The 24,902-nt window shown below is 47.3% G+C and overlaps 2 protein-coding genes across 3 annotated transcripts in view; one reads left to right on the plus strand and one right to left on the minus strand.

Annotated features, from left to right (window-relative positions):
* The first annotated feature begins 2,313 nt into the window (after window positions 1-2,313).
* Window positions 2,314-7,998, plus strand: MED28 (mediator complex subunit 28). Of its 2 annotated transcripts, XR_007503848.1 has the most exons (5): window positions 2,314-2,479; window positions 3,626-3,692; window positions 4,799-4,911; window positions 6,789-7,524; window positions 7,935-7,998. XR_007503848.1 is itself a non-coding variant. In XM_049789974.1 (4 exons), the coding sequence occupies exons 1-4, from the start codon at window positions 2,321-2,323 to the stop codon at window positions 6,984-6,986; spliced, it is 537 nt and encodes a 178-aa protein (XP_049645931.1). In that variant the 5' UTR covers window positions 2,314-2,320; the 3' UTR covers window positions 6,987-7,576. The 2 variants fall into 2 exon arrangements, 1 of the variants encoding a protein (XP_049645931.1); XM_049789974.1 differs by lacking the exon at window positions 7,935-7,998 and having other exon boundaries at window positions 6,789-7,576.
* Window positions 7,999-13,400: 5,402 nt separating this feature from the next.
* The window catches only part of FAM184B (family with sequence similarity 184 member B), a 112,028-nt gene continuing 100,526 nt past the window's right edge, over window positions 13,401-24,902 (minus strand). Inside the window, exons 14-18 of the mRNA XM_049789963.1 lie at window positions 23,568-23,714; window positions 21,288-21,405; window positions 19,233-19,340; window positions 16,674-16,873; window positions 13,401-14,546 (exon numbers count right to left, since the gene is read on the minus strand). Of these exons, the coding sequence (XP_049645920.1) occupies window positions 14,453-14,546; window positions 16,674-16,873; window positions 19,233-19,340; window positions 21,288-21,405; window positions 23,568-23,714 (667 nt within the window). The 3' untranslated portion in view covers window positions 13,401-14,452. The remainder of the gene's footprint in view (window positions 14,547-16,673; window positions 16,874-19,232; window positions 19,341-21,287; window positions 21,406-23,567; window positions 23,715-24,902) is intronic.

Genomic DNA, 24,902 nt, shown 5'->3' on the forward strand with positions numbered 1-24,902 from the left:
GTACTCGTTGAGCCTAACTGTTGGCATAATAGTTACCAGGCATGCCATTTCCATTAAGGAATCTCTCACCAAGAGAAGAGGCAGCATTCACTATCTTCTATAAACTTAGTCTGACAGACACTAGACATTTTCCTACTGAAGTATTGAGCCTTCACATAACCAAGCAAAGTAAATTCAAGCAGCCTCGTTTCCTAGAATGGGTGAGTGACATGTCACCAGTGAGAAGAGAGCAAAGACTTGACCCCAAGACCTAGATCCAGGTTGGTTTTCTTAGTTACACCATATCATGCTTGCTGTCAGCTCCCTGATTGGAGGGACTTTATATGAAATACTAAAGTAGAACCGGAGCAATAGCACAGCAAGTAGGGGAGTAGAGGGGGTTGCCTTGCACACAGATGACCCGGGTTCGATCTCTGGCATCCTAATCTGTTCCCCTGAACCTCCCAGGAATAACTTCTGAGCTCAGAGCCAGGAGTGGCCCCCAAACAAAACCCTAACGGCAGGTTTAAGGTGGGACAAGAAATCGCCTGGTTATTCAAATTTGGAAACTGCTACTTTTTTAGTTGGTTGATTTTAGTGGGTTTTAAATTGTTTCTTAATTTTTTGGCCACACCTGGTAAAACAGGTGAATAGTCCTGGCTCTATGATCAGATCGCTCCTGGAAGGCTGGGGGAACCATATGGGATGCTGGGAATCGAACTCGGGTTCATCCTGGGTAGGCTGCGTGCAAGGCAAATACACTACCACCGTGCTCTCTCTCTGGCTGATTTTAGTTTTTGAGCTACACTCTGCATAGCTCAGGGATTATTCCTGGCTCTGCATTCAGGAATTGTTTTGGCAGTGCTCAGGGTCAAACCCAGGTCATCTCATGGAAGGCAAACATCCTACCTGCTATGTTGTTATTCTGACCTATCTGCTATTTTTTGGTGGGGGGAGGGAGGGTTAGGGGCCACCCTGCATTGCTCAGAACTTAGCCCTAGTTCTGGCTAAACTTAGGGTCAGAAGTTCATTGGCCAGAGGTTGAACCCAGTATTCTACATAAAAGCTTAAGTTCCCTATCCACTGTACTATCTCTGTGGCCCAGAACAAACTGTTAGCAGGGAGGAAAAACGAAATAGGGAAATAAAACTGGCTAAAACCTTTAGTTTTCTCTTAAAAGAATATATGAAGACACCATGGCTTACAAAGTTGTTGATAATAGAGTTGTTTCAGTTATACAATGTCCCAAGGTTCACTAGGCTAAATGGAAATTTAATACAAGCTTTCTGTGGAAGGTTGGGTTTTAATGGATGAAAGAACAGTGGAACTCTTGTGTTTATACTAGAATATAATAAGCACAAGACAAAAAGCACAGAAGGGCCCTGAATGCTCTCGCTTATCTACCTGGGCTGCAACTTAATAGAGGTCACAGCACTGCAACTGACTGTCAGGTACTTGGCAGGGGTAGTGTGGGTCCTCAGAGGGTCCTTAAAACCCTCTCTGAGGCTGGTGGTCCTTCCTACATCTGCACCAAGTAATGACTTTGCAGGGCTGAAAAAAGCAGCAAATTCAGAACCACAGAGGTTACAACCCCACTATGTTCAAAATGACTGAAGCAGACACTGCAGAGCCCAGGACACCCCAGAGGCTGCAAGATGAACATCACAGGTGCCCTCAGTTCTGTATTTTTTCTTTTTAGGGTTCAAGGTCGTGAAGAGAGTCCTGGGTACAAGGCAAGCAGAGAGCAAGTACAGTTCATGACTGCATTGAGTAGTTGTCACTGAAGCCCAACAGGACTCTAGGGTGTGGTAATCATCAACCAGAGTAACCTTGATGACTGCAAGGGATTTAGGAAATGCCAATTAAAATAAGCAAAAGGGAGTTTGGAGATAGTGCCGTGAGTAGGGTGATTGCTTTGCACTCTATCGACCTGGATTTGTTCACCAGCAGCCCAAATATGGTTCCCCATTGCCTCGTAGGAGTGACAGCAAAGAATCATTAATCCAATTCTTAATTAGTTAACTAAGGGCAAAATTCCTTCTGTGTGCACCCCCAACCCCAACCCCAACCCGTCTTTAATGAAAGTCGATCAAAGCTCTTAATCCTCGTCTTGGAGAAAGGAAAAGGAAAACTGGGAGCGCCAAGATCCAAGATGGAACCGAGAAATAGACCATCTGGTTCCCAGGTGCGTCCCCGCTCATTAGACCACGCCCTCTCGTGAAGCCACGCCCACCAAGACACGCTCCATATAACCACGCCTCTTCCGGTGGACGCACGGTCACGTGACTCAAATCAGCTCCCGCGCATGCGCGGTCGGCCACTTCCGCCGCCCTTTTCAGCAATGGCCGCTCCCTTGGGCGGGATGTTTTCGGGGCAGGCGCCTGGCGCCCCGCAGCCCCCACCGGGGCTCCCGGGACAGGCTTCTCTTCTTCACGCCACCCCTGGAGCTCCTAGGACTTCCAGCAGTACGTTGGTGGATGAGTTGGAGTCTTCTTTCGAGGTAAGACCGGGCTCAGGCGTCGGGCCCTGCCTCCCCATCTCCCCCGAAGTAGAACTGCGCATGCGCACTCTTACCCCTTCTCCCCAATTGGGGCATCATCTGAGCCAGGCTGATTTCGGCTGCTAGACGGGAAAACTCTAGAAATAATTTTACCTGCAGGCCTTCCCGTCCACACTCTGCGCCTCCTTTCATGTGTAGTTGGGACTGATCCACTCTGCGTTGTGACACCACTTGCACGGTCCCAAGTTACCAGACTCGTGGAGCTCAAGGTTGGCATCCCCAAACTGCCGGGCTTGGGGCTGCAGAGATAGCTGATAAGGCTCTTGCCGTACACCTGTGCTCCATCTCCGACACCCCAGATGGTCCCCTAAGCACCGCCAGGAGTGATCTCTGAATGCAGAGACAGGATCAAGTCCTGAGCATCTCCGAGTGTGGCCCAGACACCAAAGGAAAAAAAAAAAAAGAGAAGTTGCCTCTCTTGGGGGCTGGTGAGGTAGTACAGCAGGTAGCCTTAAACGCAACCAACCTGGCTGAGATCAATCACTGGCATGATTAACGAACACCTCTGGATGTGGCCTCAAATTAAAAAAAAAAAAAATATATATATATATATATATATATATATATATATATATATATATAAAATGCTAGGACCGGAGAGATAGCATGGAGGTAGAGCATTTGCCTTGCATGCAGAAGGTCGGGGGTTCGTATCCCGGTATCCCATATGGTCCCCGGAGCCTGCCAGGAGCAGTTTCTGAGCATAGAGCCAGGAATGACCCCTGAGCGCTGCCGGGTATGAACCAAAAACCAATATATGTATATATTACATATACATATACATCTCAGTCTGGGGCTGAGAAGGGAGGAAAGATGGCCCCAAGTAGGTAGGGAGAACCCAAACTGGGTTCTTTGCAAGCGTTTACCCTTCCTAGGGAAGGTGGGAGGTGGTATTTGACAAAGGACTGGTTAACACAAGTTCTTTGGAAGCTTCTGTGGGGTTAAACTGGCAGAGGAGTCATCATTCATTTGTTCTTATTGACAAACGTCATTTCCTCCTCATAAACCTTAGAGTTGCCTTGTGTCATGAATCACGTCTATAAAGGAATATTGATATTTCTTTCGTTGTATGTTTTGATCACACAGGCTTGCTTTGCTTCCCTTGTGAGTCAGGACTACGTCAATGGCACAGATCAAGAAGAAATTCGCACAGGTCAGAATTTTCTCCAGTAGGGCTTTGTTTTGTCTGCTCTAAGATTCCTAATTGCTGATTTCAGATTGGAGGTGGGGGTAGGAGTTGATGTTTGTGGTTTTTGTTGTTGTTCTTGTTGTTGTTTTTGGGTATTTGATTTTGTTTTGTTCTATTGGCTTTTGAGCCACTCCTAGCAAGGGTCAGGGGTTACTCCTGGTTCTACACTCAAATTACTCCTGGTGGTGCTTCCTGTGTGACATGCAGGAGTTGAACCCAGGGTACCACCTACCCACTGTACTATCTCTCCAGCCCAACTTGGAGCATTTTGATTCACTTGTCTGCTTTTGAATATAGCTGTTTTTCCTCTGCTCTGAGAGAGCTTTTTGGTGCGGAGATGCAGATATAATCTCTGTATACTTCTGGTCTTTTGTTCTGTTTATTGACTCGTTGCTCAGATGAATTACTGTATTTTTTTACTCTGTATGACACACCTGAGCATAAGATGCACATAGTTTTTAGATGCTCTCCTCCCCTGCACTCAGGCTTCAGGTCCAGGTGACATTCATTCCATAAGATGTACTTGGTGGGGTTGGTGGGGGTGCGTCTTATAGTATGGAAAATATGGTAATCAAAGGACTTTCATTTTGGTAAAGGGAAAACCAGAAATGTGAGTTCAGACTTATGAAGATTATATATTTTTAATATTTTATAAGCTGATTTAGAAAAGTCTTCTGTGCTTTTTCCTCCCACTAAGGTCTGTTTACTGAAGTGACCAGTCCTGCTTTTGTTTGTTTGTTTGTTTTGAGGGAGTACCATATTTCAAGTGTCCTATTTTAACCAGAAACAGTGGTACGAATTGATAGGTCTCTGGATTGTCTGCCTGTAGAACTCATAGATTCTGTGTGCTGTTATCTCTTCCTCACCTATAAATGCTTTCATGACTGGCATGACTGGCACTGCTTTTAATGTTGGATAACACAAGGGGAGTCGGGGAGCTGATAGTGTTGCCACTGCCACAATAAAATCCCACCTCTGAGAAGATAATACCATGATACTCCCAACTGTTTGCTTCCAAAGGGGGTGCATGCCTAGTGTTTTTATTAACGAACATATTGATTATTTTCAAGGTGTCGATCAGTGTATCCAGAAGTTTTTGGATATTGCTAGACAGACGGAATGTTTTTTTCTACAGAAAAGACTGCAGCTCTCTGTGCAGAAACCTGAGCAAGTGATCAGAGAGGTAAGTAAGCGCTGCTGCTGCTGCTGTTCCTCCTCCACTTCCAGGAAGGCCAGGCTCCAGGTTTCCTTTTCTGCTTTCCAGGAAACAATGCCGTTTGTGCTTTAGCATAGAAGGAGTGTGAGTTTTGCTGGCCATCAGAGTTCTGGGCTGGAGATCAGGGCAGTAGGCAGGGCATTCCTTCCCTACCGTGTTTTATACACACTTGCCACGGGAAATTTTTCTTCAAGAGAAGGTGCACTGGGAAAGGGTTAAGAACGGGAAAGTCGGGGCCGGGCGTGGCGCTGGAGGTAAGGTGCCTGCCTTGCCTGCACTAGCCTAGGACGGACCACGGTTCGATCCCCCGGCGTCCCATATGGTCCCCCAAGAAGCCAGGAGCAACTTCTGAGCGCATAGCCAGGAGTAATCCCTGAGCCTCACAGGGTGTGGCCCAAAAACCAAAAAAAAAAAAAAAAAAAAGAACGGGAAAGTCAATGTAGGGGCCAGAGGCATACTCAATGGGTGGAACACATGCTTTGCACTGGAGCCCAGTATTTGATCCCCAGCAGCACCAAGCTGGAAGTGGCACTTGCATAGTACTGAGTGTGGCCCCCTTAGCCCGTGTGTGTACTGAATTGATACTGGCACCAAAATGGAGCTCATTTCTAGTGGCCACTTTGAGCTGTGTGCCTCACACAGAGTAAGAACTCAATGTTAGACTTTGTTCACAGAATTACTCAGTGAATATTCCTTCCCTAGGAGCCTTGAAATTCTGGGTTTCAATAAGATCATGACTTTTGAAAGTGACAGGTGTCACCATAACTGGGGTACTCAAATGGTATTGGGTAATGAACACTGTAAGTGGGAACGACCCCAGTGGGAGCCTCTATGAGGAAAGATTGTTTGGGGGCATAGTTTATGTGACTGCTTTTGTAAACTGACGTTTAGCCAAAAACATAGTTTTTATTCATTGTTTTTAAGTTTGAGAAGGTGAATGGTTAGACGATACAATAGGCCGTGTCACAGCTAGAGAACTGGTTCCAGGGTCAAGACCCTGGTCCTTGTCCTTGTCCCACCAGGTTCAATTCCTGGAACTGGAAAGGGTCCCCTAAAGCAGAGCCAGGAGTAGCCCCTGGGCAGTGCAGGAGATGGCACAGAAACCTAACCTAACCAAGATCATGGGAGATGATTTCCTGAATTTTAATCCTTAGATGTATAAATAATCAAGGCCAGGTCTATAATAAAGGGGTCTTTTGTTTGTTTAAGTTTTTTGGGCCACACCTGGTGATACTCAGCTTACTCCTGACTCTTCACTCAGGAATCTTTGCTGGTGTTTTTTGGGGGACCATGTAGGATGCCAGGGATCAAATTTAGGTCAGCCACCTACAAGGCAAGTGCCTTGCCTGCTCTCCTATCCCTTTGGCCCTAATAAAGAATTTTAAAGCTGGTACTTTGGAAGTTTAGAGGATCTTTGTTTAAAAATTTAAGACTAACTTAACTGTTAGACCACTGTGCAGGGCTCTGAGTTTGAACCCTGACATTGCAGGGCTCCCCAAACACCACCAGGAGTGACCCTTAGTTTCTTGCAAACAGCTCTTGAGGCTCAGAGAGAATATTGTAGTTCTGTGGGAATGTGCTTGCCTGCATGTGGGCAGCCCTGTAACTGTCCGATGAAGCATCTTCCATTAGCAAAGATGTTTTGGACTATTCATGGAGTAGTGCCAAGCGGCGAAGTGGGGTTGGGATGTTCAGTTCCGTTTCTTTTTTGGGGAGTGGCTGGGATTTGGGCACGGTACTCGCTCTGCTCAGTCAGGAGTCACTCCCAGCAGTGTTGTCTTGTTCCCTTAGATTCATTGTGTCCCATTTCCCCCCTTCCCATGGACGTGATGGCTCGTCCTTAGGATGTGTCGGAGCTGAGAAGTGAGCTGCAGCGGAAGGACGCGCTGGTCCAGAAGCACCTGACCAAGCTAAGGCACTGGCAACAGGTGCTGGACGACATCAACATGCAGCAGAAAAAGCCTCCTGACATCCCCCAGGGCTCCCTGGCCTACCTGGAACAGGCCTCTGCCAACATCCCCGCCCCCATGAAGCCCAGCTGAACTGCCGCCATGCCCAGGGACCTGGGGTGCCTGGCACCCACCCTTTGGACAGACCTTATGTTCCCGGGCACTTGGAAGGTGATACCTCTGGTCCCCTCCTTTTAGAAGCCTTGATTTTGAGAAGACTTTGTAAAATGCCTTCAACTTTGGCAAACCAAACAGATACCCCTCCTCCTTATTTTTTTGTCTTAGGCCAAGTTCCAGTGTTTGTTATTAAGGCCTCTGGAGTGTCTTTTGTGTTTTGTTGTTGTTGCATGTATGACTTTTCCTTCCTTTTGTGTTCCTAGTTGGATCAGTCACTAGGTCCTGACTTGGGAGTCAGGGGACGGGATGGGATGTGGCTGTTGACATTTCCTGGCCTCCCTCCCTGGGGCTGGGAGCTGGTGAATGCTGAGCCAGACCTGAACTACCTCAAGAGAGAGGAATCTAACACCGCTGTGGCTGCCGCTCTCGGTGCCCCGGCAGGGCTGCTTCCCGCAACTTTAGTGTCATGATATCGCATTGGATCCTACGTGGATGCTGGCCTTGACCTTGGCAGGTCTGTTGCTGGGACTAGAAAGGTTCTCCACTCCCCTCTTCAGCCTGGGTGCATGTTGCTGTGACAGTTGTAGGGTTATAGGGACAGGTGAGGGCCTGGTAGCCTGAGTGGGGCTCTGGGGAAGGGGGAGGGGCCAGGGCTGGCCTGTGGCCTTTTTTGGCTTGTGACCTTGAGGAAGGCTCTTAGTCACGAGGGTGCTGATTCCCAGGGGCCTTGGCGTGGGGTTGGACTGCTAGCACCCCTCGTGACTGACCTTTTCCAAAGAGCATGTGGAGCCCGTACCAGGCATGGCCTAATAAGGATTGGTGGTTGGGTGCACAGGCCCATGGGAGCCCCATTGAGAAACAGGCCAGCCTTGTCTGACTCCTGGATAAGTTTTTTTTTTCCTTTCCTACTCTGTCTTTCCTTAGGTTTCCACCTTAGACCCACCCACGTCTACCAGTGTCTTTGAGGCTCTCTTCTCTCCACCTTGGACCACCCTTCCTGCACCCACTCTCATCAGCTCTTTCTCTTGACATTTATGCCCTCTAACTGTAATGGGGGAGTTCTCCGTGCATGTCCCAAGATTCAGGCTTCCTGTCTCTGACCACCCTTGCTTGGTTCTCCCCTCGTAATTGTGAGCTGTTGTCTGTCCTTCACAAGGGTTGATTTCTAGGGACTGAGTTTCCCTCTTCGTCTCATTAGTCACTTTCAGGGACTATGCTTTTCCCTCTCTGTTAAGTACTGCATAGTTCATTTTTATAAAGACGCACTGTTTTTGTATGTGTGTGTGTATTCTATATAGTTTGAGGATAGCAAACTCCTCAAAATATACTTGTCAGTTACAAGTACTGTTTAAGCCCAGTTTTTAGTCACATTCTTTCCATATTGCTGGCCTGGTTATTAGAAGCGAGATTTCTGGGTTCCAATCCTACCCAACTGAGTTGATACAGTCTACACCTAATAAAGAATTTTTTAATTAAAGAACCGTTTAGGGCTTTAGTGACTATATGTTTGTATCAGTTGTTGACTCAATCCAGTTCACTAGTTTTATGTCATGTGGTAAATTTCCAATTGTGTCTTCCTGTCTTCTCTTTCCATCTAACAACATTCTACTTGGTAATGAACAGTAGGAATGGGAGCACAGAACTGCCATCTCCTCAGACCTGCTGGTGTCTCCCAGCCAGCCATAAGCCGCCTGACTACTGCCCTGTTACTGCTCTAGACCCTTGGCAGGTGACTTAACTTCAAAAGTTGGTGGAAGGGACTTTCTGAAAGATGCCCAGTGGTCATGGTGAGACACGAAGGTAACAAAAGTTTCTGCCTTTGGGCTTCCCTGTGTCATTTCTGACAAGACTTCCCCAGTGTCCTTGGCTCGGGATCCCTGTCCTGGTGGAGACTTGGCTCAGGCTCACTGCACCTCAGCCTCTTTCACGGTTGTCAGCTGCATCACAATCTAAAGGTGCTTCCTTAGGTCTGTGTCCTCAACCCTGTACCTCACTTGGGTTTCCCCTGGGAGCCGGGCACTGACCCCCTGGGTACCAGGTCCTCAAAGTCCCTGATAATCTGGCCTCAGTATTGGCCTTGGACGCAGTGATAGGGACTCTGAGCCCTCAACAAAGGAAAACAACCACCTGAGAGTTCTTCTGAAGGCTGAAAGGCAAATATATGCTACCTTCAAAAGTCCAAGTATCCTTGCTTGCCTCCTTTCCTCAGGCATTTACAACTTGGTCTTGACTCTGCCCTCCCTGCTATCAATTAGATTTGAGATTGACAGTCACAGAACTGATTTTTTTTTTTTAAATGTTTTTGGGTCACATCCGGCAGTGCTCAGGGCTTCCTTTAGCTCTGCTCTCAGGAATCGCTCTTGATGGTGCTTGGGAAACCATATGTGATGCTGTGGGTTGACCTGGGTCTGCCAGGTACAAGGCAAGTGCCCTCCCCACACTGCTAGGCCCTCTTTCTGAGGGCATCAGTCAAGACTTGAAGCTTCTGTTGAGATTACACAATCAGTGCCCAAACTTGCATGTCGTTTTGTTTTTTTATGCCCTTCCTGAGATGCCTTCACCCTTCACCACACCTGCTTCCTGCGCCCACAATCCGACTTGCCCAACCAGTGCAGTATTTCTTTGGCATATCCCTAACCTTTCCTTGCACTTCTCTTAATTTGTGTCTTAATCTGCCTCCAGGATGGCCCAACTATACCATAAGATTGTGTAGAAAGGGCCAGAGATACAGTACAGGGGGGCGTCCCTTTGCCTTGCATATGCCCAGCCCGGGTTCAATCCTCAGCATCCCATATGGTCACTCAAGCTAGCTTGCGAGGAGTAACAAAACAAAAGATGGTATAGGAACTTACTGTTGCCACAAACAGGCAGAGTGATCTGAGCACTAAGTGGAAGGCGGTCATTGGAATAGCAGACAGCCAAATGGTGAGAGCGAGTGTACCATGACTTTCTAACACCAGGAAGTCCTTGCCAAGGGGCATGTTTGTGTGAAGATTCAAGTGTGGGAAGGAGGTTGGGGGAGCCCACCCTGAGAAGGATTGAACCAGCCAACTTTCACCACTCACCCAGTGTAAGTGCTTGGGTGAGTGCTTTACCTATCTGTTGTGGGCACCTGGGGAATCCTGGGCTGTCTACAGCAGAGAGGAAATGGGTGATAGGTAGTAGATGAGAAATGGGGTAACACACGGGTGTCGTTGGAGAACAGGGTTAGAGGAACAGAAAATGCAGGCAGTGAAGCCCCTGTCTTAGCTCTGTCCCACCCCTGCAGAAACACTAAGGACAGAGCAGCCGCTTCTGCTAGGGTGCCAGAGCGTTCAAGGACTCCAGTACACAACATGCAGCCATGGATCGGGCTAATTGCTTCTTTTTATTTGTTTTTGTTTGTTTTATGGGGTCACACCGGCATCGCTCAGGAGTTACTCCTTGCTCTGCACTCATAAACTGCTTCTGACAGGGACAGGGGGACCATATGGGATGCCGGGATTCGAGCCACCATTCGTCCTGGATCTGCCACGTGCAAAGCAAAGGCCCTGCTGCTGTGCTATTGCTTCAGCCCCCCGATTGCTTCTTTTCTAATTAAAAAACACTTCGGGGCCAAAAAGCAGAAGATCCAGGACCTAAGGTGGTTGGTTCGAATACCATATGGTCCCCCATACCTGCCAGGAGCTATTTCTGAGAAAATAGCCAGGAGTAAACCCTGAGCGCCACCGGGTGTGGCCCCAAAACAAAAACAAACAAACAAAAAAACACTTTTCATCCATAGTCTTTGCTCATTTTTTTGTTCCATGTTAACATTCCATGAAAGTTAACCTTTCCTTTAGTGATGCAGCCTACAGGTGATTTCAGGAGCCAGAGCCATAACACAGTGGGGTGGGGTGCGTGCCTTGCACACAACTAACCCAGGTTCAAGACCCAGCATCCAATGAATCTTCGAACACACCAGGAGTGATTCTTGAGCGCAGAACCAAGAGTTGTCCCGAGTATTGCCGGGTGTGGGACTCCCAGAACCCAATACCTTATGCAAAAAGAGTTTTTATCAGATCCTGTTTCTCCTTTCCAGGTCAATCCTTTTGTGTCTTTGTCATGACCTCTGCCTGCCAAGTTATCATCACCATTATCTCTAGACCACTTGGAAACCTGCCCTTGGAAGGTCAAACAAACCCTAGAAGGGCACTGGGACCTATCAGTCTTATGTCAGGAATGGGGAGAATTGTGCTGCTAGGCAAGTCAGAAGGTGCTAGAAGTTTCTGGATGGTAATTTGGGAAGATCCAGCAGCAAGCTGACAGGCGTATTTTATTGAGTTTCTGTGTTGGTGCTATGAGGCAGGTGGATAGTGGTGATATGGTGATAGGTATTGGCATTTCTTCTTTTTTTTTCATCCATTTTTGGCTCACACCCAGTGACACTCAAGAGGTTACTCCTGGCTCTGTGCTCAGAAATCGCTCCTAGCAGGCTCTGGGGACCAGATAGGATGCCGGGATTCCAACCACCATCTGTCTTGGATTGTATGCATGCAAGGCAAGCACCCTATTGCTGTGCTTTCTCTCTGGCCCCATTTCTTTGTCTTACTAAATATAACTTTAATCCTCCATGCTCCTGACCTATTTTTGATTTTTTAGGAAAGAATCAAGGATGAAGAATCAAGGATGAGTGTGACTCCACCCCGAATTTACGGGTAACTACCTGCAAGACCCGCTCATTTCTGGGAGGTGTCTTGGGCAGATATTACATGTATCTTTACCTGTAAGACCCGCCCATTCCTGGGAGGGGTCTTGGGAAGGTTAGATAAGGCCTTGGACTCAGGGGATTGGGGTCTTTTGCCAGGATGGAGAGGTAAGAGGAGGAGACATGGCTGAAAGAAGTTAAGGCACAGGGCAAGCTAAGGATAGCATGCGTAAATGGTTGAGATTGACCACACATGTGGTGGATAGGGTATGAATAAAGCTGATACATCCTGAAGCCTGTCTGAGTGAGTCTGATTCCTGTCGTGACCACCTGAAGATGATGACCTGCCGGTTAATGGGGGATGGAGCCATGTGGCCGGGTCTAAGGTCAAAGGCCTCCATCTCTCCAAGCCCATCCTAAGGGCTGTAAGACTACAGATGAGTGGCATTAAATGGCTTCCCACAGTCAGGTCCAAGCTGGTCTTAATTCAGGCTGATCCATTTGACTGGAATTTCAGAGCTCTGCAAAGATCTCTCCCTTCATTTCAGTCAGGGAGACAAAGGAAGACCAGTCTTAAGTGATCTCTGAATTAGATCATTATAATGTTTGGGTCACACTCACCAGTGCCTTACAGTGTCATCATTTCATGATACCCCATGGATTAGATCATATATGATGGCCTTAAAATCCAAGGGGTCCCTGCCCATTCAGGGAGTTTCAAAAACTGGAGGAGTGGGCAGCCTAAAGCATTTTTTAAAATGGTTCTAAAGAAGGTTGCTGGTGTCACGGGACAGTGGGTAGGGCATTAGCCTTGCACATGGCCAAACTGGGTTAAATCTTCAGCACCTTATATGGTCCCCAGGAGTAACTCCTGAGTACAGAGCTAGGAGTAACCTCTGAATATTGTTGGGTGTGGCCCAAAAATACAAATATGGTACATAGGGCCAGAGTGATAGTAGAATGGGTAGGATAGGCTATTTGCTGTGCTCCCTGAGCACAGCCCCCAAAACAAAACAAAACCCTGGCTGCCTTAGGTGTGAAGGCATGATGCAGCAAGGGTAGGAATGCATAATCTCAGGTTCTTAATTCTTGTGATTTCCTCAAAAATTAAGAAATGGGGGCTGGAACAGTGGCACAAGCGGTAGGACGTTTGCCTTGCACACACTAACCTAGGACTGACCGCTGTTCCATCCCCCGATGTCCCAGATGGTCCCCCGAGCCAGGAGCGATTTGTTCTAGTAGAGTTCGTTGGTTTTATTCAAGGGGAGCATCACATCAGCTGGTGCTCAGTCAGGACTTATTCCTGGAGCTCTGGGTTCACTCCTGGGTTGTGCTTGGGGAACCGTATACAAAACTGGGGACCAAATCAATGTCAGACACATGCACGTTACGTGCCTTTGCTCCTGTACTATCTTTCCAGCCTCAATTTTTGAGTAGAATGCAGGATCGGTAGCACAGCGGTAAGGCTTTTGCTTTGCATGCAGCTGACCTAGAACGGACTAACCCCAGGGTCCCATATGATTCCCCAAGCCAAGAGCAATTTCTGAACACATAGCCGGGAGTAACCCCTTGGCATCACCGGGTGTGGCCCAAAAACAAAAACAAAAAGATGACTTAAGTGTATAAGCAGCTACTTTTTGCCGAGGATAAGCTGATTGAGGCAGATAGGCGCTTCCTCTTGCCAAATTCCATCTTTCTCAGCTAAGCAAAGCACATCACAATCATTTTTATTGCCCAATTTGAAGTTTTATTCAGAAAGCAAAGATTTTGATAGTGCATAGAAGAGACTCTGGGCCCCTGGTGGGCCAGCACCAAAGGATAGAGAACAGACTTCGCTCATCAAAGCTATTCTGAGATTTTTCGAGTCACACAGTGGCCCTGCGGCACTGGCAAGGTGGGGACATCTGATGGCAGGTGAGCCCAAGGGTGGGCGAGCCTTTCTGGCTTTACTTTACTGAATGTCTTGGCACCAGGAGGCAAAACCCAGGCCTGAGACTGGAGGCTCCACAGAGATCTCTGACTTAAAAGAACAGATAGTGTCAGAGGCGTTATGAGCGACTAAGTCAACACTGCCACCCTTGAAACTGAGACAGGGTGAAGCTTGATTTTCCCCCAGAAAAATCCCGGCAGTGTTTGAACAACGTATTTCTTTCGCCTCCTCTTCACAAAGCCCCATATGAGGTAGATGTTATTCCCTCTCGAATGAATTTCATTTGCACCTGGGGCCTAAAAAGCCAAATGATTCCACCCGCGTGTGCCCAGGTCTGTCACGGTCCCTTGATAGTAGTGGCTCAGACTTGGTGTCTTAATTGGGTTTCCTGGCCCTATTGATCTTTGCTTTTGATCTTCCTATTGCTGTTCGAGGTATACATTGGAACTGGTAGCATTGACACGGAAACAACATTGCAAGAGGACATGACAAGCATCCTAACATCAAATGATATACCTGTAAGTAGATGATGGGAACGACTGGAAAATCTTACACTGGACATACAATGACATTGACATACAATGACATTGTCCATGGGAGCTTTCTCATGACACTGGTTTGGTTTAACTTAACGTCAGGGCTCATTCCTATGAATGACGGGTGCCACAATGAAACAGTAAGGGATGTTAATACAAACATTTTGGGGGGGGTGGGGCTCCGATACATAAACAAGCAAGTGATTTGGTTGGCGTTTTAGTTCATTCAGCTTCAGCTTATCACTCAGATCTTTTCAAGGAGATGCTCTTCACTACTCTTCTTAATGACTGACAGATCCCAGTGACGCGTTTAGAAGGAGAAGTATTTGGTGAACCATTCCTGGTGTGCAGAGCCCTGCTTCTGCTGTGCTTCTTTGGACTGGCCTGTTTCACCTTCTTGTGCCCTAAAAACACACAAAGAAATGAAAACATAGATTTTGAAATTATTCAAAAGACAGTAGAATCCCCAGCATCCTTTCAGGGGCAGATAGCTGCTTCTTTTCTCTTTAAAAGATACGTGGGCTGGAGAGATAGCACAGCAGTAGAGCCTTGCATGCTCTGCCTTGCCTGACTGCCTTGCATGCAGCCAACCGGGATGAACTTGGGTTCGATTCCCGGCATCTCGTATGGTCCCCCAAGCCTGCCAGGTGCAACTTCTGAGTGCAGAGCCAGGAGTAACCTGAGCACCACCTGGTGTAACCCAAAAACCAAAAAAAAAAAAAAAAGATGTCTGTGTTTGTGACCAGCATGATAGTACAGTGGTAGGGTATTTGCCCTGCATGCAGCCCACCTGAGTTTGATTACTGGCACCCCATATAGTCCCCCAAACCCACCAGCCAGGAATAATTCTTGACCCATGCTCGGTGTGGCCCCAAAACCAAATAAAATAATTAAATAGTAAAAAGATACCGGATAACTGAAGAGAGCACAAGTAAGGTTCTTGCCTCACATGCTGTTAACCCCAGTTTCATCCTTGCCTCTACAATGGTTTCTCAAGTACCACCAGGCACCAACCCTGAGTAAAAAGCCGGGAGAAAGCCCTGAACACTCCTGGATGTGGTACAAACAAACCAATAGAAAGCTAGAAAGTGTTCAAGCTGATACAATGAAATAATCTCAATATTGGGTCTGGAACAAGTTCACTTCCCCTGTCCCATATGGTCCCCCAAACACTGCCAGGAATGACTCCTGAGCACAGAACCAGGAGTAACTCCTGAGCACCTCTGGGTGTGACCCAAAACCATAATAATTGTTGGGTCCCATTTACACCTTGATTAGTTATCAGTGTATCCTCAAAGAGCTCCCATAATGAGAAATTGATTCCCATTCCCCTATTCCTTTGTGGGGGAGGAGATCTTGGTAATATTTATCCGCAGCAAATAATCCACACAGACAGGAGGGTAAAGGGGTAAAAAGGTTGGGTGCAGAGTCCTTTGTCAGCCTACTACCAGCTTCAAAAAGCACCTGAAGCCAGCTAGTAAACTACCAAAAGACCCCGAGCACCTCACTCCCAGACTCTCAACAGCACACACACCTGGAAGGTAAAGGTGAGACAACAGGCAGAGATAATAATCTTATGGAAATGCTTTCATATATGACAATAATAATAATAATAATCTCAATATTTTGTATTGTTTTTTGGGGGTCACACCTGGCAGCGCTAGGGTTGCTCCTATATCTCCAATCACTATTCTATTTTATTTTCACTGAATTTCTTTTCCTCCCTCCCTCCCTCCCTCCCTCCCTCCCTCCCTCCCTCCCTCCCTCCCTCCCTCCCTCCCTCCCTCCCTCCCTCCCTTCCTTCCTTCCTTCCTTCCTTCCTTCCTTCCTCCCTCCCTCCCTCCCTCCCTCCCTCCCTCCCTTCCTTCCTTCCTTCCTTCCTTCCTTCCTTCCTTCCTTCCTTCCTTCCTTCCTTCCTTCCTTCCTTCCTTCCTTCCTTCCTTCCTTCCTTCCTTTTCCACACCCAGCAGTGTTCAGGGTATACTCTTGCCTCTGCACTCAGAGATCATTCCTGGCAGGCTCTGGTGACTATATAGAATGCCCAGGATTGAAACAGATTGCCTGTCTGCAAGACAAGTGTCTGACCTTCTAAGTGTTTACTCACTATACTATCTCTCTGGCCTCTAGACCCCTATTATTTTCATTTTAAAAATGAGAAAACAGAGGTCCAGAGTGGTTAGAGATCTGACTCAAGCCAGTTCAGAACTGAGAACCAGGAAGAATAACATCTGAACAGAGACATGGAGGCCAGAAACTGGGAGTCCATCTTTGGTTGACTCACACCCAAGTGCTCCACGAAGCAGTCAGTTACCTGTATCCAACCAGCCAAGAAATAAAAACCTTTTTTCCATATTTGGGGCCAGGAAAAGTGTCTTCCCTAAAAAATATAGTCCCCTTCAGGCTGGGATCTGCCCACAGTGGAGCTTGGTGGCATTCTTCTCTGCTCAGATACTAGAAGGTTCCAGACTTTGCTTCTGCCCATTGGTGTGGGATCTGGGGTGGACTGCCCCACGAGCAGCTTCCAGCCCTACCTGGGGGCAGTTTTCACATCCGAAGACTGTGGGGGCTTGTAGGGGCGACCACAGCCCGGACTCCGGTCCAGGCTGGGCGACTTGGTGAGGGGGGGTCCGCCAATCCTGGAGCCCAGGTCCCCGCTCAGAAAGTTCTTGGCATAAGAGGCCAGGTTAGGCACGCTGACCACTCGGCTGGGCACTTCCTCCAGCTTCTTTTTCTGTTTGTAACGAGAGAAAAGCTTTTCAGGGATGCCCAACAGAGGCACCGTTGAAAATGTCAACAAACCCTGCTGCCCAAATGAAGCGAGAGAGGGAGCAGTGATTTATTTACATGTGTACACATTCGTTTTTGTTTTGTTTTGATTTGGGGCTACACCTTACTCAGGTTCTTCCTTATTTTGGAATAGTAAGGCTACTGGCCTTCATCGGGTTATTCCTGGCTCTGGATTCAGGAATCAACCCTGGCAGTGCTTGGAGGATCACATAGGATGCTGAGGATCAAAGTCAGGTCTGCTACATGCAAGGCAAATGCCCTCCATTTCTCCAAACCCAATGAACATTTATTATTTATTTATTTATTTATTTATTTATTTATTTATTTATTTTGAGTTTTGGGTCACATCCGGCAGTGCTCAGGGGTTACTCCTGGCTCTCTGCTCAGAAATCATTCCTGGCAGGCTCGGGGGACCATATAGGATGCCGGGATTTGAACCACTGTCCTTCTGCATGCAAGGCAAACACCTTACCTCCATGCTATCGCTCTGGCCCTGAACATTTATTTTTGTTTGTTTTTGTTTTGGGGCCACACCCGGTGGTGCTCAGGGGTTACTCCTGGCTGTCTGCTCAGAAATAGCTCCTGGCAAGCACGGGGGACCATATGGGACACCGGGATTCGAACCAACCACCTTTGGTCCTGGATTGGCTGCTTGCAAGGCAAACGCCACTGTGCTATCTCTCCGGGCCCCGAACATTTATTTTTAAAGCATGTTTTCCTCTAATCTATTGTGTGTGTTTGGAAAGATATATAAGTGTGGGAGAATTGATCTACATAATTTGAGGTGGGGAAGTATTGGGGTCTTAGGGTCCTTAAGAGTATTGGGCTCTTGAGTGGAGTTGGAATTCTATGCCTGAGAAACTGTTATTTATAGCATTGTTAAACCAGTCTCAATTAGAAAAAAAGTTTTAATAATTAAGTAATCTAAAAAGAAAAAAATCTAATTATACAATCTCATTCAGAGATTTTTTTTTGGACAGATGTGTCTTAGAATTCAGATATTATAATTCATACATTATAGGAATATTTTAAGTCAGATACTGTATTTAAATCTTCAGATGGGGGGGTGTTTGGGGGCTCAAAGTTTATCTACTCCTGGCTCTGCACCTAGGGTCACTCCTAGAGGGCCTGGGGGGGGGTGTCATATGGGTTTCTGGGGATCTAACCTAGATCACAGGTATGCAAGAAAAGTTCCTTGACCACTGTACTGTCTCTGGCCTCATCTTTTTAGAGTCTAGGCACCATTCTCAAAAGTGTTAATATGGGAATAAATCTTGTCACACTAAGAGGGACACATATAAACTATAAATAAGCTCACATCCATTTAGGGTAACCTTTTTGTTCTATGAGCTATAAAACATATGACTTTTGGTAGAGTTCTGTAAACTGTTCGTTTGCTGGTTGGAGTGATAGCACAGCGGCTAGGGCATATGCCTTGTATACAGTCAACCCAGGTTTGATCCTTGGCATCCCATGTGGTCCTCTGAGTGTGCTGGGAGTAATTTCTGAATGCAGAGCCAGGAATAACATTTAAGCACTGCTGAGTGTGGCCCCCAAACAAAAACAAAACAAAACAAAAAGTTGTTTTGGGAGCTACATCCAGCAGTGCTCTGAGGCTCCTCCCAACAGTCCTCCAGGACCCTGCAGAGTGAAGGAGAAATTTGGTCTCTTTCCTCAGGCAAAGCCCAGACATAGCCACTCAGCTCTCACTTCAGCCCTATTGCAGCTTTGGGGGGTTGGCAATAGCAGGAGAGAGATGGGGTGTAAATGTTCCTACTGAACATGCTATGGATGGGTGAAACAAACAGCAAGCCTGGATACAGAAATCAATGAGTATGTGGGGGTTGCCACCACTATTAACAGGAATAGAGTTAACAGAAACCTTGAAAAATGAAAAAGAAAAAAAAAAAAGCACAAAAAAAGGAGTTGGCACAGTGGTGGGGCACTTGCCTTGCATGTGGCCAACCCGGGAGGAACCTGGTTTGATTCCCAGCATCCCATATGGGCCCCCAGCCTACCAGAAGCGATTTCTGAGTGCAGAGCTAGGAGTAACCCCTGAGTGCTGCTGAATGTGGCCCAAAAACCAATCAATCAATCAATCAAGTTTAAAATAACAAAACCCACAAACAAAGTAAACTATGCATAGAATCCACTGAGTCAGATACAAGCACTGTTGGGGCACACTGGATTATTTTGCTTGCCTTTCCCCCCTGCCTAACAGCACAATAAATAACCCATCTTTCCCTTGGAAAGGGAAGTCAGCAGGATTATGGGGTGGCCCGAAACCAGCAGAGCCATTTTACCTTCATGGATGGGCTCAGGTATCCCGGGTGGGGATTGAAAGAGAAGGACCGATTCCGGTGGGCCATGGCACTGGGAAAGGCTGCGGCGTAGTGGAACCTCCGCTCCTCCTGGAAAAGCACCAGAGTGTAAGGGAGCCTCTTGGGCCCCGCCCGGCCTGGGTTTGGCTTGAAGGATAATGTCTGCAGGAGTGGGGAGCTCCAGAAGGAAGGTGCTGGGGTGTGAGGGAGTTTGGGGATTTAGCTGGACGGATACCTAAAGGATGCACTGGAGAGGCAGAAAGGGCTTTTTTTTTTTTTTTTTTTTTTTTAATAATTGAAACCACTGTGATCTACAAAATTCTTCATAGTTGAATTTGAGATATCCAATGAGTCAGGGCCCTTCCCACCACCAGTGTCAACCTCCCTCCACCAATGGCCCCAGAGTGCATCCTATCCCACCACCCTTTGGCCCCTGGTCTGCCAGTATAACAGGCCCCTTTGAGTTTAGATCGTTAAAGATTAGGTCCCTTGATTCTATTGTCCCTGACTTTGGCTTGGATATTTAGTTTTGTCCTTATTTATTTCTTCTTCAATGCATCTGAGACCACTTGGCCCCCGGCCCCCAGCCTTTCTTTTTTCCTTGCAGAAAGGCCTTATACAGAAAGTTAATTGTGGCAAAGGAACCAATTCACCAGATCCATCACTGTCTGTCCTACCCTCCACTTTTTTTTCTTTCTTTCTGTGTTTTTTCTTCAGGATTAGGGATCACAATTAGCGGTGCTCAATTAGCGGTGTGTGTGTGTGTGTGTGTGTGTGTGTGTGTGTGTGTGTGTGTGTGTGTAGAAGGAAGTAGGAGTAGAAGGAAATAAGGAAATAAAGAAGTAGAAGAAAGTGAGAATTTTTTGTGTTGTTTTTGTGTTTAACTATTTTCTATTGAAAACTGACATTTTGGGGGTGGGGTGGGGGGATGTTCAAGGGTTACTCCTGGCTTTTCATTCAGGAATTACTCAGAGGACTCTACAGGAAGTCTGGGATCAAACTCGGGTCTGCCTCGTGTAAGGCAAATGCCCTATCCACTGTGCTATCACTCTGACCCTGTGAATGGACTTTATATACAATAGACAGAAATAACTAGAGTCGGGGGTTTGGAGTCATAGTACAGCAGGGAAAGAGAGCACCTGCTTTGCATGTGGCTGACCTGGATTCCTGGCATCCTTGAACCTTGCCAGGAGTAACCCTGAACATTATCAGTGTGGTCCTCAAAAATGTCAGTAGAGAACTTTTATTTTAAAATTTAAAATTGTATTGTTGTCTGTTTGGGGACCACACAATGCGGTGCTCTGGGCTTACTCCTGGCAGTGTTTGGAGGATCATAGGGGATGCTGAGGATCAAACTCATGTCTGCCACTTGCTAAGCAAAATGCTCCATCCCCTGCTGTGCTATGGCTCCAGCCCCAAACAGCTTTTAAAGGTGGTTTTTACCACCAAGAAATTAATTTTTATGGTGGTACTCAGGGGCTTAACCACTCTATTCTACTCTCTGGCCCCAAGTTATATCTTTGACCAGTAGAAATAAAAGTGAAAAACACTCAATGCTCTTGAGAATACTCTGGGTCTTGTCCACTTCTTCTTCTTCTTCTTTTTTTTTTTTTTTTTTCCTTTTCTCAATGTGTAGGAAGAAGACAAAGTCAAAAACAATAGAATCATGAGACCCAAACTACAACAAGCTAGACACAAATGGGACCTGTGACACTAGCAGTCCAGAGAGCAAAGCGGGGAGGTATGGGATGGATGCTGGGAACTGGGGTGCAGGGAGGTCAACACTGGTGGTGGGAGTGGCCCTGATTCACTGTCATTATGTACCTGAAATACAACTGGGAAAGACTTGCAATTCACAGTGGTCTCAATAAATAAATAATAAAGGATCTTATTTTAAAATAAATAATACACCATTAAAAATAAAGAAATAAACAAATAAAAAGTGCATAACGCAGCACTGCAGGTTCGAATCCCAAGAGGAGCAGAGAGGGTGCCAGTGGCCCCAGGAGGGAGGGCAGGGGGCGGCGCTCAGCTCACCGTGAGTTGCCTGATGAAGTCCTCCCTCTCCTGCAGGCGGCTCTGCAGGCGGCCGATGAGCTGCACGTCCTCTGGCCTGGACGCCCCTGCGCCCGGCTTCTCTGCCGCCTCCTGGCGCCTGGAGGGGAGGCCCGTGAGCGCCCCCTGGCGGTGTGCGGCCGCAAGTGCAGGGCGAGGGAGGCGCCTGCCGGCCCACCCAGGCTCTCTCTGGGCAGGGAGGCCTCTCTCTGTGCCCCCCGGCTGTCCGGACCCCGGGGTGTCCCCCCAGACCTCCCTCCCCGACCCCCGTCCTCATGCCCGCATGCCTCTGGAGCCCTTGGCCTCACCGGTGGTGCTTTCCCTCTTCCCCCTTCACTCCAGTCTGTCTCTCTGTCTCTCCATCTCTGTCTCTGTCTCTCTGTCTCTCCATTTCTGTCTTCCTGTCTCTTTCTTCATCTTCTGTATTAATCTGTCTCTCTCTGTCTCTGACTATGCCTGTCTCTCTGTTTCTCTGTCTCTCTGTCTCTGTCTCTCGATCTCTGTCTCTGTCTTCCTATCTCTCTGTCTCTATCTCTGTCTCTGTCTCTCTGTTGCTCTTGTCATCCTCTGTCTAGTTCTGTCTCTCTGTCTCTGTCTCTATCTCTCTCATTATCTCTCTGTATATGTCTGTCTCTCTTATTCTGTCTCTTTTTCTGTCTCTGTATGTCTGTATATCTTTCTCTGTTGACTGTCTCTATCTCTTTCTATGTCTCTGTCTCTCTGTTTCTATGACTCTGTCTCTGTTTCTCTCTGTCTCTGTCTGTTTCTGTCTCTGTCTCTTTGTGTCTGTTTCTCTGTCTCTGTCTGTTTCTCTGTCTCTTTCTCTCTGTCTCTGCCTGACTGTTTCTCTGTCTCTCTCTGCCTCTGTCTGTCTCTGTTTCTCTGTCTCTCTCTGTTTTTCGGGGGACTATATGGGATGCAAAGGATCAAACCCAGTGCAAGGCAGACAGATTCCCTACCCACTGTGCTATCGCTCTGGCCCCAAGTTCCCGCTGCTTTAAGCTAGGCACAAGGAGGCCAGTGCCATAGGATGGCGGGCAGGGCTCCTGCCTTGCACACAAACCACCCAGGTTCAATTACTGGCACTTCATCTGGTCCCCCAAGCACCACCAGGAGGGATACCTGAATTCAAAGCCAGGAGCAAGCTCTGAGCATCGCCGGGGGTGGCCCCCAAACCCAAATCAATAATAATAATAAAAAATATCGTCGAAATGGTCGTGCACCTGGGTAAAGGGGGGAAGTCACAGAAATAGGCAGCACATGCTATGTTCATGACATGGGCAAGACTTTTTGTCCCTCTTGTTTTGCATGAGAAGAACTGTTAGGAGCTCAAGCCTGGGGTAAGACCAGGGACTGACCAGGAGGTTCATTTAATGCTTCTCCACCCAGTGGCATCGACCAGCTAGGTCAATGCACTTTCCCTGCCTCCAACCCCTTCACTCTTGCAACCCACACTGTCCCCTCTCTGAGCATCCTGAAGCCTAAAAGGGAGACCAGGCCACGGGACACCTGCTCAGGACAAATGCAAATGCCTCCAAAAGGTTGCACTCAGAACACAGCCCATCGCCTTCCATCCAGGAGGAGGACCCCGCTTTTCTTCCCCACTCACACCCCCAAAACTCACCTATTCCTACTCGCCCTCTCTCTCATTCACTAGGGCCCCTGGAGTTTTCTTGCTGCTGTACACTTGCTCATCTTCGACCTGGATCCCATACCCTTGCCCCCTTGTGCTTTCTGCCCCCTTCAAGGGTCAAAACAAGCCCACAGGGCAGAGCTCATTGCCTCCCAGGGTTGCCAGCGCCAGGCACAGAAATGGAACCTGCTATCACCCGATGATGGCTGGTCCATCACCCTGGCATGTTTTTTTTTTCCTCCAGGAAATGCCAGCACAAAACTGGGCACAAAACTGGACCCTTCCTTCACCCTATGATGGCTGGGCCATCCCTCTGGCAGGCTCAGAGCTTGCCTACTGGAATGCCTGACTTCCAAAACTAGGAGTCTCTGAGTCTCAAAGAGAAGAGAAGGTATCTACTCAAGTAGCATGTTTTTTTGTTTTGTTTTGTTGGTTTTCTGGCCACACACTCAGGGATTACTTCTGGCTCTGTGCTCAGAAATAGCTCCTGGTTTGGGAAGATTATATGAGATGCTGGGGGGATCAAACTACGGTCTGTCCTAGGTCAGCCCCGTGCAAGGCAAATGCCCTCCTGCTTGCACCACTGCTCCAGCCCAGCATCTTCTAACCAAGGACTCATCCCCACTCACTCAGTCTCCAGGGCGGCCAGCCGGGCCTGGAGTCGGGCTTGAGCATTGCTAAAGTCCGCTGCCAGGGCCTGCATCTCCTTCCGGTGTTCCTGGCGCAGTGTTTCCACCTCTCTGGCCTGCTGGGCTTGCTGCTCCTCCTCCTGAAGCCTGCAGAGGGGCGATGGAGGCCCAGTTGGACTTACCCAGTCTCTTGGACAGGTAACTCCCTTTCTTCCCTTCTCAGATTTAAGAGACAAGAGGGCAAGGAGGGCATATCTGAGGTCCAGTGTCATGGGAAGAGGAGCTGGAGGGGGTCTCTTGAGTTGTGGGGTTCAGGAGAAACCAGACATGTGGAATTCTCAGTGCCCCTCACTCCACTTTTCACAAAAGAGAAATTGGAGCATGAAATATCAGTTTTTGGGGAGCAGATTATTTTTGGTCCAAGAGTTTGCTCAGGATTGAGCATATCTGGAAGGGGAATGAATGCCCAATGACAGCTGGGTTCACAGCTGTTTGAAAGCTGAACCTCTGGTTGTTTTCAGATTCTGGCTATTGTAAATAGGTTTTTGTTTTGTTTTGCTTTGTTTTGGGGACCACACCTGGCAGCACTCAGGATTTACTCCTCACAAGCTTGGGGATGCCATATGGGAAGCTGGGGATCAACCCTGGGTCAGCCACATGCAAGGTAAATTCCCTACCTCTGTGATATTGTTCTGGCCCCAAGACTTTATGAAAGGCATTCTTACAGCAATACAGGATGTGGCCCCAAAACAAAAACAAGGGCTGGAGAGATTTGCCTTATATGCATCTGACCTGGGAGGGACCCAGTTCAATTCCTGGCATCCCATGTGGGCTCCAGCCTGCCAGGGGCGATTTGTGAGCGCAGAGCCAGGAGTAACCCCTGAGCACTGTCATATGTGGCCCAGAAACCAATCAATCAATTAATAAAGTTAAACAAAACTTAATTCAAACAAAAAACTAATTAAAACCCTCAATTTATTGCTTAATCCCATCAATTTTCTGATCTGCAGGAAATATAGCCTTTTTCCTGCTGTTGTAGATCTTCTAGAAAATTCCAGCATACTAGATGGAAGGAGTTAATAGTAACATTATAATTAATAATAATAAGTCATAACTATATTAAATTTATCATCTTATACAATAATTGTTATAACACCATATATTTTATAAAAATAATTCATTATTGTATTAAAAATAAATTAAACAAAAATAACAAGTCATAGATTCACTATTATTTTAATAAATAATAAATTCATAATGTAAAACCATATATTCATTAAATCTGTTGTTATTTTATAAGATTAATGAATTAAATAATATCAATCATGATAAATC

The sequence above is a fragment of the Suncus etruscus genome, chromosome 16, assembly GCF_024139225.1.
Source record: "Suncus etruscus isolate mSunEtr1 chromosome 16, mSunEtr1.pri.cur, whole genome shotgun sequence".
NCBI classification, from domain to species: Eukaryota; Metazoa; Chordata; class Mammalia; order Eulipotyphla; family Soricidae; genus Suncus; species Suncus etruscus.

Coding starts and splice junctions, on each gene's coding strand:
- MED28 (XM_049789974.1), top strand. CDS start 2,321: ATGGCCGCTCCCTTGGGCGGGATGTTTTCGGGGCAGGCGCCTGGCGCC. Junction 2,480..3,625: donor AGTTGGAGTCTTCTTTCGAG/GTAAGACCGGGC, acceptor TTGATCACACAG/GCTTGCTTTGCTTCCCTTGT. Junction 3,693..4,798: donor TCAAGAAGAAATTCGCACAG/GTCAGAATTTTC, acceptor ATTATTTTCAAG/GTGTCGATCAGTGTATCCAG.